This window comes from Lotus japonicus, chromosome 3 (genome assembly GCF_012489685.1).
Source record: "Lotus japonicus ecotype B-129 chromosome 3, LjGifu_v1.2".
NCBI classification, from domain to species: Eukaryota; Viridiplantae; Streptophyta; class Magnoliopsida; order Fabales; family Fabaceae; genus Lotus; species Lotus japonicus.
This window is the reverse complement of record NC_080043.1, coordinates 70,821,693-70,844,244: the sequence shown is the minus strand read 5'-3', so window position 1 is coordinate 70,844,244 and position 22,552 is coordinate 70,821,693. Positions and strand designations below refer to the sequence as shown.

The following is a 22,552-nucleotide window of genomic DNA, read 5'->3' as shown; positions in this document are numbered from 1 at the left end:
ATGCAAGTGATGGTTGTTGATATATCGTCGGTCGCAAAGCTCAGTTTAAATGTGCATCACAACATGCAACCTTCTTTTTCTTCACTTCAGTTTTAACTTCCCCTTTTGTATACTTGATGAATATCTATAAACACACAAATAGAAAAGCTCAAATGCAGTAGTCAAATAGAACCCTATACCTTGAACAATTTTAAAGTCAAAATGGCAATGACAGACAATGACATCAAGAAAAATTGGCAATCCTTGGATGTTTAAAACATTTCAGAACATAGGACTAACATGTAGGATCGCATATAAATTTGACATAATAGATAATGGGGAGTTAATTAATAAAATCATTCCTTTCATGCACAAACAAATATAATATTGCTTCAGAAAGATAAATTATACCTTCAGGGATTTGATAAAAAAATTCAAAAAATGATAATGTGAAAAAAAAATTATAACACCCAATTTGTACGTGAACTTTAACTTTAAAAACTTTAACATGAACATTCGGGGCTTTGCCCCTCTATGTTACCCAAAAAAAAAAATTCCCTTAACCTGAACATTAAAATAAAAAAGAGAATGGCATTTTGTTCCAAGCAAAATTTATTCAATTCTACATCTAATATTGCTAACTATATAATGTCATTTGATCTTTATGAGGTCATTGACAGCAAAGCTTAAGAAAATACAAGTTAACACGACAATTTTTTCATATATATTTCTTAACAGTCAAAAATTTGTTTGAGTAGAAAAAGAAATGAAGAGAGAGAAGATGAATGAAAAAATTAGAAGTTCTTCTATTAGTTTGAGCAAAGAAAAGGGTCGGAAAACAATATATGTGGGACCCACCAGAAAAGCTAAATTGATAAATATGACCTATTTCAATCTTTTTAAAAAGCTTAAGTTTGTCTATCAATTCATCCTCTTGCTTCTAACTTTCATATTCTAGATCCAACAAAGCAAACAAAAGTAAATGTTTTAATTAAATTTGGTTCTTTCCTTTATCTGTCCATCCTAATGGTATAAAGTTTGTTTGGCTCCCTTCTCAATTTTTTGAATTCAAAATCTATTTTGACAAACAATTTTTATAAAATCTCCCCCATCAACCATGATAGGTGCAATTTTCCGCTGCTTCTATAGCACAAAAGACTTAATACATCCTACTCACAATTTTACAGTAAAGGATCATGTGCTTCAAAAGGATTGAAAAACTTTATGTGAAAGGGGAACAAATAACATAACAACCATCGTAGTAAAAATACAAATATTTCTTCTTCTTTTTGTACAAAATACAAATATTTCTAAAATACAAAGAATAAAGCACAAACATCAAAATTAAAGCATATGGAAAAAATCATATAAACTTGAAAAATGTCACTAAATTGACAAATCTACACATAAATGATTTCATGCATACTAGAACTACAGTTAGCATTGAAATTGTACGTGCACTTTGCATAAGTTAAAAAACAAAACAAAGTCATAGCAATAGCTAATTATCTGAGCCAAATACACTCTTCAAAATGATCAAAACAAATACCAAAACAAAATCCCACCCTGTCTATCAATATCACTTTAAATAGAGAAATTAGCTCTGAAGAAATTAAGACAAAAAAGGCTCAACCGCAGAGAATAATACAATCTGACTCAGAAATGATGAACCCGAGTCCCAAATTATAAAAAAATGTATCAAACACGAAAGTTTTGCAAAAGATCCCATAAATCACTGTAATTCTAAACAGAAACAACGTGGAATGAAAAAAGAAAAAAAAAACTGATGTAGAAAGCTTGGGAATTATACCTGAGCCTCAAAACAGAAAAAGCAACAAGAATAAGCCTTGACAAATCTTTCACCATTTACTTTACTTTTACTAAGTGTTTTCAGGGAGAAGAAATCCTATTTATACACAAATTCTTAGAGGGATGTGGGAAAATCCGCAGTTATGGAAGAAACAAGGCTGTAAAGGAATTTTTTATTTTAGTAATACTTTATTTATTCATACTACTAAAGTAGTTTTTCTATTTTTTTATTTTTGAAAATCACTATTTCCTTTTTAACTTTTCTTTTCCATGAAATTACCCCTGCAGGGATTCTAATAAATACAAATTATGATTCTAAAAATACTAAAAATTTTATTCTGAATTTAATGATTTATTTCCAAGGAACTTTTTTCAATTCAATTAATTTATCAAATATATTTTAACAATTAAATTCAATAAATTTCAAATGGGTACGATACCATATTACACTTCCCTGTTTATTTTTTTCCTAAAATATTTTTATCTGGTAAAATATTTCTTTTATATAAATAAATATTTTATTTTTTTGAAATAGAAAATATTTATTAAAAATATTTATTATTTCAATTTATACTAGAAAAAAATGATTTGTTACAATATACTCAATAAATTTTGAATCCATTAAAATCACATCCAATAATAAAAAATATTTTTTTAAAAATTGTGAAATTATTACCGATAAAATGGTTTAAAAATATTTCTAAATAAAATGTAATAATTTAAATATTAATATAATATATTTACACTTTCATAAAACTATTAGTTCATTTCTCGGGGTTCTAACTATTTTATTAAATATTATATATTTATAGATATATATATATATATAAATATTTTCCTATGATATTCATTTTTTAGATATTAAAATCATAATAATGATTTTCCTTTTAAAGTTTCATATCTTTGAAGAAATAAACTATATAAAGTAATCCAATTACATAAAAATATTTAAATTTGACAAATTATTAACAATATATAAAATAAAACAAAAAAGTAACAATTAAATCAATTGAATGATTTATTTAGAAAGTAAAATTTAAATTCATTTAAATTTTTTTACCAAATATATTTTATATCTAATGTCAATTCTTTTTATTTTATTTTTTATTTTTGTTACAAGGAGGGGAAAGCCCCAAATGTCAATTCTTTCAAATGAGACTGCATTTATTCTTTCATCGAAAAAGAATTTAAATTATAAAGTTAATTTGTCATTCGTAGTTTTTGGAATTGAATTTTTAACAATAAATTTAAATTATCTAACTAATATTGAATGAAAATTCTTTTGACTTAGATGGTTAAGCTGATAAATAAAAAAATTGGTACATATGGTTAAGCTGATAAATTGAATTCATGGCAAAACAATAAATTACCTAATCAAATATATAATATCTATAATTCATTATAAACTTAAAACTTATTTTTTTAAGAATTATAGTTTAGTATCTACATATAAATTTGAATTATTTATTTTAAAATTATTATATAAATGTTATAAAAAATAATATATTTTTATAAGTTTATATATTCAAAATAATTCCTTTGAATTGCACACACATTGCACAGGTTAAATGATTAGTTATGAAATATTTAGAATTTAATGGAATGACATTTAAATTATATTATATAATTTTTAATGGAAATATGTTAATAAATTTTATTTTTATAAGAAATATAGAGTTGAATAGAAATACATTTATGAAATGAAACATAAACCACTTCAAAAATATTTATGTAAAACAGAAAATTATCTAATTATAATTGCTTTTGTATAAACTTGTTATAAAGAAACTAATGAAGCAATTTACTTTATTTTTAAGGTGCCTGCTGTGGTGCCTCCTTCCAGATGCAGGTATGGTACCTCTGCTTAGTTGGACCAGTAGCAACAAAACATGTATTTAATGAGGTCTCTTTTCCATTTATCCTGAAATATTTTTAAATAATATTGTTTTAGAAAAAAAAGTTTATATATTTGCTAACTGGTCCCTAACTAAATCAGTTACCACGGTAAAAATAATTTTTTAACATCCCTCCATATGACAATTGTTCTTCTCGTCTCAATCGTCTCTGCAACTTCATCTTCTCCTCTCTCGTCTGGAACTTCTCCCTCACCAGCATTCGCACCTTTTTCTCAAAGCCACCCACTTCCTCTTTCAACCCTAAATCCTCTTTCCCCTCACCATGTCACCGAACAACCCCACTCAGGTGCGTCCTCACCGCCGCACCAAAACACTCCAAAAATGCAAACTTTGAGTCCGAATCTCTGAAACCCAGAATCACTTTTCAAATGTCTTCGCCCCAGACGCCGGCCACGGCCATGAAAGGCGCGGAAACTGATGCCATGGGGCTGTTGTTGAGCGAGATGATCGTGTTCTTGGAGAGTGGCATCGATGACTTTGTGGCTGATGCTATCATGAGTCAATTGCTGCTCTTGGATGCTCAAGACCCCTCTAAAGATATCAAGCTTTTCATTAATTCCCCTGCTGGCTCTCTCAGGTGAGAAAAGATTGATTTTTTTTCTTCTGTAGCTCTTGGTTACCCACAATTTATGTCTTAGAATGGGATTAGGGTTTATGATAATGGTGGAAAATGTATCTGATAACGGTTATTGGAAAGACACAAATCAAGGAGGCTATGTGTAATGCTAGGACTGCAATTATCTGCACCATGAGCCCTGCACGGAGCCATGTTGAGCAATCCATAAACACCCTCTTATTTGCAAGTTTTGCTAAAGAAGTGGCAACTAATGCACAAGTGAATGTGGTGATGTCTGATAAAGCACTAGTCAAGCAATTGCAGAAAGAGTTGGCTAGAATGGAAAGTGAATTGAGAAATTCGGGGTCTGCCCGCCCTACATCTGATTCTGCAGCATTGTTGAGAGAAAAGGACCTCCAAATTGAGATGGTAATAATAAAACTTTTGAAACTAAATTCATAATTTTGTATGTTCTAATATAAGTTATAGTATACCTGTGCCATCAGCCATGTGTTTAGTATCTGTTTTTATTGGATTGTTGATTCTACTATTTGTTATTGGTTCTTCAATGTTATTCTGTACACATCTAATCACATATCATCTGAACCGTTGCATCATTGGTTAGCTAGTTTTTCCACACATACTTTTATATTGAGCTGTCCTACTCTCTATATGAGGCTTCCACCTTATCTAATGTTGTTTCTTCGAATATTTCCACTTGTGCCGCAAAATGTTTTTTAGTTATAAAACTTGGGATCATTTGGTTTGTAGCACTCCCTTTATACTCGTGTTTGCTTTGAACCCCTGGTAATCCATCAATATATTTGCACAAGCTTGATCTGAACACACACACATATGAGGATTTATGTAGTGAGGGCTAGTTTTACATGAGTGAGAGGATTCTCTGAGGGCTAGTTTTCCTCTCTGAGGGTTTATGTTCTTGCCACACAGACTCGTAACCGTAACAGAGTAGCAGGTTATGGGTATAGCAAGAAATAGATAGCCCATGAAGCCTTTACTAATTTAATTTTGTCCTTGATTGGTTTCGTTATTTTCCACTTAATTTATAGCATTTACTTGCAAGTTGCAGTTTTCATTTTTATCTCAGCTCGCTACTTCAAGGGATTTATTCATGTTTCTCTGGTAGAAAATGAATAAGTTTTTCACCTTCTTTATTGCAAAGCTTTCAATCTAATGGATAGTCAATGTATTACTAGCAGATGGGTATCCAGGTATTGGTGTTAGTAATTTGGGCTTATTTCATCTCTTTTGGGTTGTCACACGAGATGTTTGGTGACATTCCTGAGAGAGGGGGAGAAAAGTTTAGATCATTTACTTTTCTCCTGCAGGTTCGTATGGAACATCTGGATGAAGTATTATAACTGGATTGGCGTCCAAACTGTTCTGTCCCAAGACTGTAAAATGCATTTTAATCATTATTGTGTTGAGGTTGGGTCAAAGAAGAAGATGGGATGGTTATTAGTTTGGTGTACTTGTATTTGGTCTCCATGGCTAATGAGAAATGAAGTGTTGTTTAAGTCTGCAGGTGTTCATGCTGATAAAATATTTGATCTAATAAAATTCAGGTCTTGTATGGATGGTATAGCTTGAAAGATGATGGAATGTTGTTGCTTCTGGGGCTTTTCTCATAGTGGGGGCTGGTTTAGATGTTGTTGACAAATTGCTGGAGATGTTATATATTTACTATTATATATGTTCTTGCTGCTGCAGTGGTTCATAAGGCCTCCAAGTGGGGTATTTGAATGAGGGCGCAACAATTTGGCCAGCAGGCAAGAGAAGGTGCATTTACTGGGCGCATGAAGTGGAGGGGCCAAATTGTATTTCTGATATGTAGATAATCCCCTGTTGATTTGTATTTCTGATAAGAAGTCAGCACCAACCATGTAAATTGTAAATTTGTCTTTGCGCTACTCGTGGCGGTTACAAACTGCTAGAGAGTAAACTCCAAACCGCCAATAAAACATAATTTCAAATAAAATCTTGTTCCTACAAAGGAGAAAAAATAATTTAGTTGTTTCTTTTCTGACAGCAATAAGTTAGTTGTTTCTATTATTATATACATATATATATACGTATATAATTCTATATATATATACACGAATTTCAAAAAAAATACTATAAGTATAATTTTCAAATTATAGATATATAATTCCTTTAAAAAAAAATTATAGATATATAATATTTATACATGTTTTTGTGTTAAAAATGACAATGTTTATATTTATTTACATTTTAGGATGAAATAATTTATAAAATTCAAAAAATTAAAATATTAAGACTATAAATAGTTAATGTTGAGACTATAAATAGTTTAAAAATAGTAAAAATAATTCATTTATATGTACCTTATGTCAAAGACTCATATTGGACCATCCTTCATTGTCATACTCGATAAGGGTAAATATCAGTTCTGGTCATGTCTCAGGCTCTTATTGGGTCATCCCTTCCTTTTCATAAGAAAGAGTGGCACAATATGAGTCCCGGTGATGTGAAAGTCGAAGAAAGACCTAATTCGACCTTATTGGGCCTCATAAGGAGGATTAGTGGCCAAACATGAGTCCCGTTGATATGGATGTCGAAGGAAGACCATATTGGGTCTCATAAGGAAGAATGGCACAACATGAGTCCCGATAATGGAAAAGTTGAAGAAAGACATTATTGGACCTTATTGGGACTCATAATGAAGAATGGTGGCCCAACATGAGTCTCGATAATAGGGAAGTCGAAGGAAGACCTTATTGGACCTCATAAGGAAAAGTTGTGGCCCAACATGAGTCCCGGTGATGAAAAGCCGAAGAAATACCTTATTGAACATTATTGGGCCTCATAAGGAAGTGGTGGCCCAACATGGGTCCCGGTGATGGTGAAGTCGAAGGAAGATCGTATTGGGCCTCATAAGGAAGAGTGGTCCAACATGAGTCCCAGTGATGAGAAATTCGAAGAAAGACCTTATTGGACCTTATTGGGCCTTATAAGGAGGAATGGTGGCCCAACATGAGTTCCGGTGGTGGGGAAGTCGAAGGAAGACCATATTGGGCCTCATAAGAAAGAGTGACCCAACATAAGTCCGGTGATGGTAAAGTCGAAGAAAGACCTTATTGGGCCTCATAAGGAATAGCGGTGGCCCAACATGAGCCCCGGTGATGAGAAAGTCGAAGAAAGACCTTATTGGAGATTATTGGGCCTCATGAGGAAGTGGTGGCCCAACATAGGTCCTGTGATGAGAAAGTCGAAGAAATACCTTATTGAGCTTCATAAGGAATAGTGGTGGCCCAAAATGAGTCTTAGTTAGTCATGAACCCAATTAATTCTATTTTTTGACAAATAATTATTAAAATTGTTGCTAGCTTAGTGGTTTAGAAATGTATGTGTCTTAGGGGTCCTTCGTTCGATCTTTCGTGGCTAACTTTTTTAATATCAATTTGACAAAAAAAAAACTTTTTTAATATCAAGCGTTACCCTTCAATTTTTAACACCATCTTGCACAATTTGTGGGGGCTGTAACGCATGCAAGTGGGGGTTTAAAACTGCCACTAATGTACAAAATGATTTTCTACACAAAAACTGATGCAAATAACTCTGCAACATAATCAATTGAAATTTTTAACACCATTTTGCATTCCTCACCGGGACTTCTCTATGACCAAACTCCACAAGTTTATATTTAAATCATATATGCAATTTTGGCGGCTGTAACGAATATAGGTGGGGGTTTAAAACCGCCAATATTGCACAAAATGAATTTCTACAAAACCGATGCAGTATAATCAATTGAAATTGATGAATAAAGAACAAGGACTTTCCATTCTAAACATATCCAAACTAACACTGCAATGGAAGTATTAAATTGCAAGACCATAAAAACATATTGCAAACCATAAGTATGCATTCTGCCAACCACAAGTTAAACCCTCATCCAGCCAATGCTCTTTCTAATGTAACTTGCATCACTATTAAGCTTTCTTATGCATAAACACATAAGTAAAAACATAAGATTACAATAAATAAATAAATAACCAGTAAAAGCACCATTCATTTCTCCCCAAGACTTCTTTTGGGTAAGCAATTAATCAATTAAAAGGCACAAGGGTGCCACCCAATACAAAGTCAAAAAGAAAGAGTACATTACAAAACATAAAGACAGAAAAAACAATACAATAGAGGAAACAGGGAGGAAAAAGAACAACCAACGAAACATAGCACACCAACAGCGAAAACAAGGCAGGAATGATGAGAGCATCCAACAAGTGTTTTATTGTAGGCTTAATTGCACTTTTGGTCCCCCAACTTTAGCCTTCCTGCGAAAATCGTCCCCAAACTTCAAAATTAGCAAAAAAACATCCCTAACGTTTACACCCGGTTGCAAAATTGGTTTTCCGTCCAACTTCCGTCCAAAATCTAACAGATTGCTGATGTGGCATTTCTAAATTAATTTTAACTGAATTTTTTTTTAATTAAATAACATTTAATCAGTTGCATTTTTAGTCCCCCACTCTATAACCACCACTCATTTTCCTCTCCTCATTCCTCACTTTCTCCATCTTCATCAATACAAACCCAGCAAATTTATAACTACTAAAATTAAAATCTTCCCGTCTCCATTTTCATTAATTATTGTTCATCTTCATCAAACCCCCCTCCCTGCAGCACCATCACTGCCAACCCCCTCACCCAACACCACCAAATTTTGAGGATGAAGGTGATGAAAATGTTAGGAAAATTAACAAAATTAACCCTAATCTAATTAAGAAACCCAAATATGTTTCACATGTGGCCTATTCTTTGATGAGTGTAGAGTGTATAAACAGATATGCTTCATATGTTTCTATGTTGCCTATTCTTTGATTACAAAAACACGTAAATTACAGTGAAATAGATGAATGTGTCATGTAATGATTTGAAATTTCTAATGATAATTCCTGCTTCGTTAAACTTCAGGGGCATGATCTTTCATGTTTGCAAGAGCTTATATTGGAATCCCAAAAATCTGAATCAAAGAATAACCCAGAACTTCAGGGATATGAATAAAAAAAACCCATATCTGAATCCCAAAAATCCAGATCTGAGCCCCAAAAAACCTAGATCTGAAATCGAAGAACCCAGCAACTTAATCAAACTTTTGTACTGCCATTTTTTTATTATCATCTTCCAGAACCATAAACCCAGAATAACCCAGAACCTCAACCCCAGCCCACATCGAAAACCCATAACCCAGAAAATTAAAGAACACAGACCCAGATCTCAAACAGGAAATGAAACGAAGAAGATGAACGTTGAAGATGGCGAAGGAAGGCTTGGTAATGGAGTCTATTGGTGGTGGTGGTTGTTGGGGTTGGGGGTGGTGAAGAAGAAGAGAGGATGGAGAAGAAAGGAGATGAAATTTAGGGAAGAAAAGTAAAGAAAAGAAGAAGAAACAAAAGGTGCGGATGCTTAGGGACGGGAATGCACATGCAAATAAAAAATTGTGACAGATTATCTCCGTCACTAGTCTTAAAAATAAAAAAAATCTATTTCTTAATTAAATTATTAATGTTTTTTAAATTAAAATATTATTAAATAATACCACGTCAGCAATCTGTTAGATTTTGGACAGAAGTTGGACGGAAAACCAATTTTGCAACCGAGTGTAAACGTTAGGGATGTTTTTTGCTAATTTTGAAGTTTGGGGACGATTTTCACATGAAGGTCAAAGTTGGGGGACCAAAAGTGCAGTTAAGCCTTTATTGTATCACCTCTCACTAGCTAAATAAGAGAAACGAGCTGCCCAAAAAAGTACACCTTCTAGAATAACATCACAGAGCCATACTAAATCACCAGCTTTTCACAATCCAGCAAATAATAGCACACAGAAACAAATGCCTCCAGCTCCCAGCAGATCAGATGAAATAATTAAGCCACCGATTTGAGACAAAGAATGGGTTGCTCAAGCCATTCATACAGTGAAAAATGTGAACCCTTAAACTTCCCAGTAAGCCAATGCCAGGTTTTGATTTGAGCACCTTCCAGCAAGTCTGATCCATCTCTCCAAGACTTGTTCCATGGTGTCTTGACATGGTCAATTCCCACTCATTACACAGCAGCAAAATACAAAAATTACATTCCATTTAGCCAATGGTTTAAGTAGAGAATTTTGGTCCCTGCCACTCCAACCATTTATTCCCCACACTAGCCCCCTTCCAACAACCAGCATGGACAAGGCACACTAAGACTCAACCTGCCACCCATTTTTTATGGTTTAATTAGGCAAGCACTACACTTGTGTTGATCGTGCCACATATTGTTGGTTTTGGTTGTCCTTTTTTTGTCATAAAAAAATTAGGCAAGCACCACACCTGCAACTTTGATAAGAGTGGCAGAAAAATAAAACTATTATGCATTGTCCAGAGCCAAACCTCACTCAATTCAGAACCAAGTTGATATACATGTGAGACTGACGAACCCCAAAAGGTGTTGCTGCAATCACACAATGGAGATTAAAGAGTCTATGAGCAGGCATATAGCACAAGAGCTAAATCCCACAATGGAAGAGGAAAACCCCACAATAGTATTAGAATTTCTGGTCTTATTACCTTAATGGTGGCAGAACATGCACAGAGGGTGCTTATGATAATTTGAAGCTCTCAAATTCTTCCTCATGACATTCTACAGCGAGAAATCCCATAAACTAATTTCAAATCATCAATCAGCAACACAACTTCTTCCATTTTCTACTCCTGGTGCTTGTCGCAATCTTGAAGCCCCCAACCCATCCAGAGTGCTTTTGAACATGCTATCTCGGAATATCGGATTAAAACTTTAGGGTTTCGACTGTGGAGAAGGTGTTGAAGTTCCGTCAGTATCTAACCATCCATACAAACCCGTCAGTCGCTTGATGACGGCCACGAAGTTGGACCCCTTCAATCGCATTTGTTCAAAAAAGAAATCCAGAACCACCCCACGCCACAAACCCAGTAGTTAGACGACAACGACCTTGACATAGACGCTGTGAATCGCCTTCGTTCAACCAACTCATTCCCAGAGTTGCAATTGAAGAAACCCTAACTTTCAAAAAGAATATGAATTGAAAACCCAGAAGAAGAACCTCGATACAATGATTCGCATATGGCGAAGACGGCGAAACTAAAACGAATAAATGAAATTTCACCGATTCAACTCCATAATAAACGAAAACCATAAACCCAAAACGAAGAGAACACACTAAACAGAACAAACGCACCTTGATCTTTGATCGGCGAAACAGAACGAGAATGGAAGATGAAGAAGGGTGATATTTGGTTCCTCATCTCTGAAAAATGAAAATTGGAGATGAAGAAGTGTGAAGTTAGGGTTCTTGGTTGGTTGATGATGAACCAAAAGAATATGCACCACCAAATCTCACCCATGGTAAAAACAAAACTTATCAGAAGTAACTTTCAAATATTTGCTAAAAAACCCTTTCCCAAATTTAAAACAATTTATTTTTTATTTATAAAAAACAAATGAAAATGGAAAATATGGAAAAAATATTACACATGTCACTTTCCTATTTGACAGATCTCATGGAGGCACCACACCCACATTTTGACAGAGGCACCACAGAATTCACCTTTATTTTTAAAGACTAAACCAATCTATCATATCAAAATCCTTACACACAAAGGATGACGTGTCCCTGCGTTGCTCTGATAGGGTTTCATCTAGTCTCGTCAACGTCTAGGTTTCAGTGCGCCACTGTTGACTTCTGGTCTCCGCCATCATGTTTCCACGGTGTTTTAACGTGCACACGATCTCCCCACCAGAACGGTTTGGGACCAGGACGGTTTGGGGTTCTACAGTCTTATGCTCCCTTTTGTTTCATTTTTTCTGCTACCTGCCTTCAACAATTGTCGGTGGCTGCTTTTAGCAATTGAGACAAGGATGGTGAATGAGATCGATGTTGTCCTCGAAGGGGACGTGAACTTGGTGCGATTGACTTCGACCCGCTGCTGGGGGATGATGTCTGGTTACTGGGAAAGGACCTCACTCATTCCGGAGTAGGATTTGGCCCTCTGCATGCAGTGATGCAGAATTTATGGACGTCCCGAAACTGCTTGGAGATAAGGCATGTTGGGATCAACATGTTTTCTTTCTGTCTCAAGTCTCCTAAGGACAGGGATCTGGTTCTCAAATCAGACCCTTAGTTCTTCAACAGGCACATGTTGGCGCTGAATAAGTTTGATGTCACTATTAACCCAGCCAAGATTCCTATGACCCAAGTCCCATTCTGGGTTCAAGTCCACGGCTTGCCCTACACCTACCGTACGGAAGCAGTGGCGAAATCAATGGCGCAAGGGTTCGAAGGTTTCCTGGACTGGGACAAGCGTAGGGATGGTGAAAGCCTTCGTACCAGAGTATGGGTGAGTATTGAGAAGCCACTCCGCAAGGGTCAGATGGTGGTTGTGGCAGGTCGAGGTCCCTGCAAGGCAATTTTTAAGTATGAAAAGTTGTATGATTTCTGCTTCCGCTATGGGCATCTTGATCACATTGAGCGGGATTGTTTGATTGAGAGGGGAGCGGCGGGACAGCCGCCAAAGTTTGGTGCTTGGCTTCGGGCCTTCATGGGCAGCCAAGGGAACCCGCGTGGGGAGTATTGCCGATTTGTGGGAGGAGCTGTTAGAGAAGGAGCGCATGCAATGGGGGTGCAGCGTGGAAACCATGTGTCTGGGAACCAGGGACGTGGGCAAGAGGAGGACTGTGGTACGTGAACAAGAGGTTAGATGTGAGGAAGCGGTGGATACACGTGAGGAAGAGGTGGTACATAATGAATCTAATGATGATGGGGATCAAAAGCAAGATAATAATGGCAAGGCTCTAGGTGAGGATGATGAGGATTGGCTTGATGAGGAACTGGAAGAGTTTATAGGTGGTTATCAAGAGGACCAGTATGAGCAACAAGTGGAAAAAAAGACTTAAAGGAGTGCACATAGCTGATAATGTGGAGAAGGAACAATTGCCTATTAATCAGAAGAAGCGTACAGGTGTGTTCTCTTCAACACTTGGCACGTCTGGCACGGGGGCTTCTCCCCCATTGAAGAGGCTTAACTTAGATGGATTGGGATCGGCGGCGACAGCTAGGCGGTCCCCCCCCCCATCTCAATGAGGATTTTATCGTGGAACTGTCGCGGGCTTGGGAACCTGGAGGCAGTACGGGCTTTGCGGAAGCTCATCCACTCAGAAGCTCTCGACATAGTGTTCCTTATGGAAACTAAACTTTACACTTCAGAGATGTTGAGGCATCATGGCATGAGTAGTCTTTGTAACATTTTCTCGGTCTAGTGTGGGGGTCGTGGAAGGTCCCGTGCAGGAGGTATGTGCCTTTTGTGGCGGTCAGAGGTTGAGGTAACTAATGTTAATTCTTCTTTACATCATATTTTATTTAATATTGTCCATTCGGATCATGTGATTGTGCCCATGCAGGTATATGCTATTTATGGATTCCCTGAAACACAAAAAAAATAAGAACATGGGAATTAGTCCGACTTGCGCGGCCTATTGCACGTATGTCATGGCTCTGTATTGGAGATTTTAATGATATACGTTCCTCGTATGACAAGTCTGGTGGCGACCCACCTGCCCTTGGGCAATTGCAGGTCGCCAATCAAGCTTGTGTGGACTGTGGGCTAACCAGGGTGGACTACATTGGTAATGATTGTACTTGGTCAAATAACAGGGATGGCCCAGGTAGTGTGGAGGAGCGTTTGGATTAAGCTTTAGTTAATCAGGCTTGGGCTGAGTTATGACCTGTTTATTCGGTGTCACACTTAATTAGACACCAATCTGATCATAGCCCGATCATGCTACACTGCGGAGCTCGCAAATCTGAGGTCCAACGGCATCGGGTGAGCCTGTTCCGGTTTGAGGAGATGTGGCTTGAGAGCGGGGAAGAGTGTGCTGAGATTGTTGCTGAAGGGTGGGGGAGCCCGGACCACTCCATTCTTTCTAGGATTGAGTTGGTGGGGCGATCTCTTGATTCCTGGGGGAGAGCAAAATATGGGGATTTAGCAAAGAGGATAAAGGAGGCAAGATCTCTCCTCCTGCGTCTTCAAGGAGAGACCCAAACTGAGCAAGTGATCATTGCAAGCAGAGAAGTAGAGAAGCAGAGAAAAGTCTAGATGACCTGCTGAAACAGGAAGAGGTTGTGTGGTGTCAGAGATCGAGGGAAAATTGGCTAAAGCATGATGATCAGAACACGAGGTTTTTCCATACAAAAGCAACCCAAAGGAGGAAAAGAAACACCATAGAGGAGATTCAGGATGAGCATGGCAGGAAGTTTACAAGGGATGTGGGCATAGCTAGAGTCTTGGCGAGCTACTTCTAGGGGATCTTTGCAACTAGTGACCCTACGGGGATTGAAGAGGTGTCATCCATGGTGGGAGGGTGGGTGACCGAAGCTCATAGGAGGGTTCTGAGACCCCTTTTACCCGGGAAGAGGTGGAGGATGTGTTATTCCAAATGCACCCAACTAAGGCTCCAGACTTGGATGGTTTTCCAGCACTCTTCTATCATAAGATTTGGCCAATAGTGGGTGATGATGTTTCTGATTTTTCTTGAAGGTCCTTCATGGTGAAATTTCTCCAGGTATGGTGAATCAGACTTTGATTGTTTTAATCCCTAAAGTTAAGAAATCTGTACTTGCAAGTCAATTTAGGCCCATAAGCCTTTGCAATGTTCTCTTTAAGATTATTTCCAAAACCATTGCAAATAGATTGAAATTGATCTTGCATGATTTAATTAGTGAGGCCCAGAGCGCCTTTGTTCCATGCAGGTTAATAACATATAATGCATTGATTGCTTTTGAATGCTTTCACTACATGAAGAAACGAGTTACAGGTCGTAATGGCATGATAGCTCTTAAGCTTGACATGTCAAAAGTGTATGATAGGGTGGAATGGCCTTTCCTGAAAAGCATTCTCACTCATATGGGGTTTCATGTGCATTGGGTTACTCTAATTATGAGTTGTGTTAGTTCTGTGAATTTTTCCATTATTTTAGATGGTAATCCGCAACCGAATTTCGCACCCTATCGGGGTTTGCGACAGGGAGATCCTCTCTCCCCTTATCTTTTTATCCTTTGTGGTGAAGCTTTTTTAGCTTTGATCCAGAAAGCTATTTCTTCCTCTGCTTTGCATGGTGTAAGAATTGCCCGTACTGCTTCTATAATTTCTCATCTTCTTTTTGCAGATGATAGTGTTTTTTTTGCCCGGGCTACGGTTCAGGAAGCGGAATGCATAAAAAACATTATGTCTACTTATGAACGGGCTTCTGGGCAGGTAATTAACTTGGATACGTCTATGCTGTCGGTAAGCCGAAATGTGTCGGAGAAATGTTTTGTGGATTTGCAACTGTTGTTGTGAGTAAAGGGATTGGATAGCTATGACAAGTATATAGGTTTGCCCACTATAATTGGTAAATCGATGAGTCAGATTTTTAATTTTGTGAAAGAACGAGTGTGGAAAAAATTAAAAGATTTGAAAGAGCGAACTCTCACTCGGGCTGGTAGAGAAGTGTTGATTAAATCAGTGGCGCAAGCAATACCTTCATATGTCATGTCTTGTTTTGTCTTGCCGGATGGTTTATGTAATCAGATTGAGAGTATGGTCTCTCGATTCTATTGGGGTGGTGATGTCACTAAACGCGGTATCCATTGGATAAAATGGTAAACTATGTGCCTGCCCAAGCATGTTGGGGGCTTGGCTTTAGGGACTTCAAGTTTTTCAATTTGTCATTGGTGGCAAGGAATCGGTGGAGAATTAATAATTACCCTGACTCTCTTCTTGAACGGGTTTTTTAAAGTTGTCTACTTCCCAACTGGGAGTATGGTTTGTGCTAAGAAAGGGTATAGACCGAGTTATGCGTGGAGTAGTATTTTGAAAACTTCCTCTATGATTCAGAAGGGTAGTTGTTGACGGGTTGGGGATGGTACAAGTATTCGAATTTGGGATGACAATTGGCTCACCACCGGACAACCAGTTAATTTCAGACAAGATGTGGTGGCTGAGTTAGGGCTTGAGACAGTTGTGGATCTTATGGTACTAGGTCATGGTGGTTGGAATACTCCTTTGATTGAGTGGACATTTTGTCCAGCTACTGCTTTCCGGATTGTCGTCCTCCTCGGCTATGGTGGGACTTGAACCATCTTTGTGGAAAAAAATTTGGAAAGCACCAAGCTTACCAAGGGTTCGTGAGGTTGCTTGGCGAGCCTGTACAGGGGGATTCCGGTGAGAACAAAGCTTCGTCGGCGAAGTGTAGATGTCGACTCTTACTACCCGTTTTGTGCACAAGAGGATGAAACAATTGATCACCTTTTCTTGGGCTGTCACGTAGCTAGAGGATGCTGGTTTGCTAGCCAGCTTGGTATTCGAGTGGCTCCTGGTATGAAGATCATGGACTTCATGAGCACGGTGATACGCGACTTGGATCTCGAGGTGGTGGCACATGTCCAGCGGATTTTGTTTACTTTGTGGGAGGCTAGGAACAAGCTTGTGTTTGAGGAGAAGTCGTTCGAGACAGCTTTTGTCCTTGCCCGTGCCTCAACGCTTATTGCACCATATCCCACGGCGAGCTTGGCGGCCACGGCTAGAGGGAGGCACAGCGACGCGAGGTGGAAACAACCAGCGGAGGAGATGATAAAGGTAAACTTTGATGCGACAGTGAGGAAGGATCGTCTAGTAGGTTTTGGTATGGTGGCTAGATACAACGTTGGGGAGGTTTTGGCTTCGACTGTAAAGTACCCAACGATTGCTCTGTAAGATCAAGTTTTGATCGAGTAGTACAACTTTATGTTTTGATGATTACAAGTTAACATTTTAGTATGAACAATTTTGATACTCTAACGTGTTTCTCTGAGTGTGCTTTTACAGGCTCTGACCTATATCTAATCACACAAATCAGAAGCACTGTGCTTAAAGAGTGTCCCAAGCAACGCTTTCGCAATCTCTATGTTCAGTCTGAACAGTAGAAAAGCTTCAGAAGATCTGAAGTATATCAAACTCTGATGTGGACTCAGTCACTTGAAGTTCTGATGATCCAGACGTTCTGAAAACCCAGACACTCTGAAGGTTCAGATGATCTGATGGTGTAGAAGACTCTAAAGATCCAGAAGCTGAAAAGTGGAGACTCTGAAGTCCAGAAGCAAGATGGCTCTGAAGACCAAGTACTTCGCTCTGAGTTCAGAATCAGAAGATACAATGGTCAGAGGATCCTTGCTTCCCTCTGACTCTGATCAACGAGCTTCACAAGTTCCAACACGAAGCATTACTCTGATCAGAAGTCTACTAGGTTTAAGGTCAAGTCACTATCCAAAGTACAAAAGCAAATGTACTATCCTGACGACCTACCTAACATTCTCAGCCACAGCAGAAGCTGGAAATTCCAGACCTGCCCTCCAACGGTAGCATTCTCATGCAGTGTTCAAACCCTAATCCTTGGAGTATAAATAGAGGCTGAAGATTGAAAGATGCGGTTGGAAGAATCTCACACGCGCAAGCTATATTCAAACCTTCTAAGCATTCTTTCATCTCTGAATTCATTGTGTTTACTACAAGCTTTTTAGAAGCAATCTCCTTGTAAACGTTTCTCAATTAAACAATTGTTTAGTTTACCTTTAGGAGATCAAGGTTGATCGGATCCTAGAGAAGACTAAGAGAGTGAATCTTAGTGTGAGCTAAGTCAGTGTATTGTTAGTCACTTGTAGGTTTCAAGTGCAGTTGTAACATTTACCTGATTAGTGGATTGCCTTCATTCTAAGAAGGAAGAAATCACCTTAACGGGTGGACTGGATTAGCTTGAGTGATTCATCAAGTGAACCAGGATAAAATCCGTGTGTGCTTTCCTATCTCTTATCTTAAGCACTTTATTTGTTCACGAAAGATTTGATAAAATCTTAAGGTGGAAGTTTTATTCTGAAAACGTTATTCAAACCCCCCTTTCTACCGTTTTTCATACCTTCATGCTCTCTCTCCAACTGTGGCAGAAGCACTTAGCCTTCGTTGGGCGATGGAGCTGTCCATCCAGCTTGGCTTTCGACGAGTTCATTTTAAGACTGATTGTTTACCCTTGTTGCAGGCGTGGAAGACAGCTTTGGGAGCTTCTTATTTGTTTTCCATTATCGAGGATTGTCATAGATTAGTTTTTGGTTTTGATAAGTTTATTTTTTCATTTGTTCGTCGTGAAGGGAACATGTGTGTTGATTACCTTGATAGGAATGTCTCTTCTTTTTCAGATGTTATCTGGATAGAGGAAGGGCCTCCGGGGTTATCTAGTTTTTTGAGGGTTGATGTATCGGCTTCCATGTCGGATTCGATTTAATTTCAATATTATTGTTTTTGAGTTCAAAAAAAAAAGACGAAAGCAATTTACTTTAAACCAATCATTATGAGTGTTTTAAAGTGTATCCTTAAAACGTTCAAAAAAAAGTGTATCCTTAACAGAGTTGATTATAAGCACTCTTCACAATTTAATAATTTTCAAATGATGTAAAATAGAAGAATATTTATATGTTGATAAGAAATAGAAAATTAATAAATACATTTTAATAATTTTCAATTTAAATTTAATGTCTATATTTTGTTATCTTCATTGTGAAATAGTATGAATATAATTGATTTTATACATTTCAATACAAAAAAACTACTGACTTTACACGTCATACTATTTTTTGAAAGCATATATATATATATATATATATATATATATATATATATATATATATATATATATATATATATATATATATATGAAGTGTTGAAAAACAACCCCTTCTCAACAAGGGTACAGAATCTAACCAGTAAAAGTTACACTTCATACTTTCAAAAAAAAAACTTGCTTTATTGTTCATTCAATACAAAATATAAAATATTAAAATAAATAATTATTTAATTTATATGATAATTTAATATTTATATTAAAATGAAAATATTTCTTTTCCTTACATTGCTCTAAAATATTTTTTTTTTTGAAATTTTCGTTGCTGTAAAATCATTCAATTTTGAATTAATTATAATCACATCAAATCATACCAAATATTTATAAATCAAATTTTTGATAATAAACTAATTTTGAAATATTTCTAAATAAAAAAATTATACTTTACCTTCTAATTCAATCTTTTTACATTTTCATAAAACAATCAATGCATTTCAGGCAGGGGATACTAACTAGTTGATTGGTCCATTGAGTTGTGTTTATTTTTTTTTTTGAAAGAAGTTGTGGCTTAATAACTCACATGAGTCATTTACACAACTTATTTTCTACATTGATGGTGCAGTTTGAAAAGTTATTTTCCATTTTAGTTTTTTTACTCTCGTTGTGACAGAAACATAATTCGTCACAAGAACTTAGTGAATAATAAAAAAGAAATTAGCAACCGAATATGGAGGGAGAAGTTATTTGTCGCAAAGTATTCAACAACAGGGTAGTTTTTGCCACGTATGTTCAATTCGTCACAAAATCCTAGTGAATAATACAAAACAAATTAGTAACAGAATGTTGAAAGGGAATTTTTAGCAACATAATATTATTTACGATGAAAATATTCTCTCTTCATATTCATTCACTAATTCCTTTTTTAGTATTTACTAGGATTTTGTGACGAATAATGTTTCCGTCACAATGAGAGTAGAAAAAAACAGTTGTAGATACTTTTTTTTTGGTATCTAGGTACCAGTAGGATTTGAACCCAGGACTTGAGAAATTTTAATCGATCAAGTACCATTTAGGCTATCCATACTAGTACAGTTATAGATACTAGATACCACTAAGTTGGGGATTTTAAAGAAAAAAAAAGGTATCACCTCTAAGACCGGCGATTTGCACTATATAGGTAAATAAAAATAAAAAGTTGCACTATAATGATAAATAATTTTCCAAATTGCACAATGAATATAAAAATGTCGTCCCCGAATTATAGCTCAAGTGATAAGAGTTAGGAACAGAAACAAGGTTGTATATGAAAAGTGTAAAAATAAATACATCAAGTTCTACCATCTCAAATCTCAGAAAATGACATAATTTTCATTTGGAACCCTTTACCTTGCTCATAATATATTTTCTTTCCTTTATGCATAAACAAGCATGAAATAGTAGTTAAAGATGAGATATTCCATCCCTCTTAGTTTTGAATATTTCATCATGAGAATGTTAGCTTTGGAGTTTAACTTCTCCTATGTTTTCTTTCATATGTAGAGCGTCCACATTTTTGCCGTGTAGAGCCAGTGGTATTCAAATCTTTGAGTGGAGTTAAAGAGAAGAAATTCTACCAGGAGGCCTACCGGTCCATCTTTCTTTTCATTGACTTTTGACGGGGGAGTTATATTCAGCTCAAAATGCTTCCTGAGAAAAATATATGAATTATTTTGTTTGGTGTCAATGGGGATAACAATCTTACATGTATTTTTCATGACACTTATAGACATCAAAATTGTCACTGGGAGTCTGGGATAGGGAATAGGGATGGCAATAGATCTCAGACTCATTGGGTACCTGCTAAAATTATCCAAAATGGGTAGGGTAAAAACCTGCTAGATGGGTATGGGATTGGGTATGAGTAATTACCAGTAAAAATTAGTGAGTGCGGGTATGGGTATTATAGTACCCAACCCGCCCCATACCCACACACTTTATTAATTATTTTTATTATATATATACACACTTGGAAGTATATATATCAACAAACTTAGTCAAAGTTTCTAACTTCCTAACTTACCCTTTTAAAAATAAATGATTTTACTTATTAAATATTTGAATAGTCTTTTATATTTTTAATTAATGATCTTTATTTTATAATAGTAGTTATATTATTTTCTGTTGAATAATGAAAATGCATTTTCGTTAACTAAAGGCTTAATTGCACTTTTGATCCCCCAACTATTGTCTTCCTGCGAAAATCATCCATAAACTTTAAAATTAGCATAAAACGCCCCCCAACTATACATGTTGTTGCACTTTTGGTCTGTCGTTTACCTTCCGTGAGAAAACTAACATGAGAAGCTGATGTGGCTCCCTCACGCGTGTCTCACGTGACTTTCTTCAGAGAGCTTGATGACTGGACAAGTCACATGCTTCAGAGGGAGAGGCAAGGAATGAAAAACCCCTCTTTTAAGGGTTCCATGGTGAAGAAGACGATGGAGGAGGGAGATGACTGTTGGAGCCTTTTAGAGTCACGTGACTTGTCCAGTCATCAAGCTCTCTAAAGAAAATCACGTGAGACACGCGTGAGGGAGCCACATCAGCTCCTCATGTTAGTTTTCTCACGGAAGACAAACGACATACCAAAAGTGCAACGGCATGTATAGTTTGAGGACGTTTTTTGCTAATTTTGAAGTTTGGGGACGATTTTCACCGGAAGGCAATAGTTGGGGGACCAAAAGTGCAATTAAGTCTTAACTAAATTGCGGGTAATGGGTACATATACGAGCATATAGGTACCCAAAGGTTACGGGGACAAACATTCAAATTGCTACCAACACGGGTATAAGAACGGGTACGAATATCTTTTGAAAACGCAGGTATGGAGATAGGTACTATAGTACCCTACCCATTTTCATTCCTAGTCTGGGACAATTTTGGCCTTTCAATTTGAACCAACATTTAAGGCCATCACAAGACGCTAGAAGATTGAGATTCTATCTCCTTAATTCAAGCTACATGAGGTGCAGCTTTGTGTCAAGATTTACTATTGAACCAACATTTAAGGCCATCACAAGACGCTAGAAGATTGAGATTCTATCTCCTTAATTCAAGCTACATGAGGTGCAGCTTTGTGTCAAGATTTACTAAAGAAGCTTACTTTGAGGTCTATTTTGTTCATGAGGAGATTCTGTCATCAAGCTTCTGAGGGATATATAGTTTCTGTCTGGTTGGAGTACAGGCTCATTGATAGATACAATGAAGTAAACAGTTGGAACTTTTGCTTATATGTGGTTGGGCCCTAATGGTGGGCAATGAGCTTTCCAAATGATGAGAGTGACCAAGTGGGTTTATTATGATATATCAGTATAGTCCTTTGCTAAAGACTAATGTGATCGATAAAAATATGGGATAGTTTTATAAGTTGTTACCTTCCTGGTAGGATATATTAAAAGATTTCAATGCCAAGAGAAATATTTATAAAAAAATAGATTAATTTTTATACACTGAAAATGTAAATAAGTTTTACTAAGTCATTCAATCATATCCCTCCTTTTTGCTAACTCATAATTAATTTTAAATTTAATAATATTTAAAATATGAAATTGAAGAATGTGACACCGTCAGT

The 22,552-nt window shown here is 36.5% G+C and overlaps 1 protein-coding gene across 1 annotated transcript; it reads left to right on the top strand.

Annotated features, from left to right (window-relative positions):
- The first annotated feature begins 3,860 nt into the window (after positions 1–3,860).
- Positions 3,861–6,228, top strand: LOC130742475 (kinesin-like protein KIN-7H). Its single transcript, XM_057594580.1, has 3 exons — positions 3,861–4,281; positions 4,434–4,689; positions 5,992–6,228. The coding sequence occupies exons 1-3, from the start codon at positions 4,073–4,075 to the stop codon at positions 6,025–6,027; spliced, it is 501 nt and encodes a 166-aa protein (XP_057450563.1). The 5' UTR covers positions 3,861–4,072; the 3' UTR covers positions 6,028–6,228.
- The last annotated feature ends 16,324 nt before the right edge of the window (positions 6,229–22,552 follow it).

Bases quoted from the DNA above. Each gene is read 5' to 3' on its own strand.
- LOC130742475 (XM_057594580.1), top strand. From the start codon at position 4,073: ATGTCTTCGCCCCAGACGCCGGCCACGGCCATGAAAGGCGCGGAAACT. The intron at 4,282-4,433 runs GTGAGAAAAGAT...GTGTAATGCTAG, and splicing joins TCCCCTGCTGGCTCTCTCAG to GACTGCAATTATCTGCACCA. The intron at 4,690-5,991 runs GTAATAATAAAA...TTGCTGCTGCAG, and splicing joins AGGACCTCCAAATTGAGATG to TGGTTCATAAGGCCTCCAAG.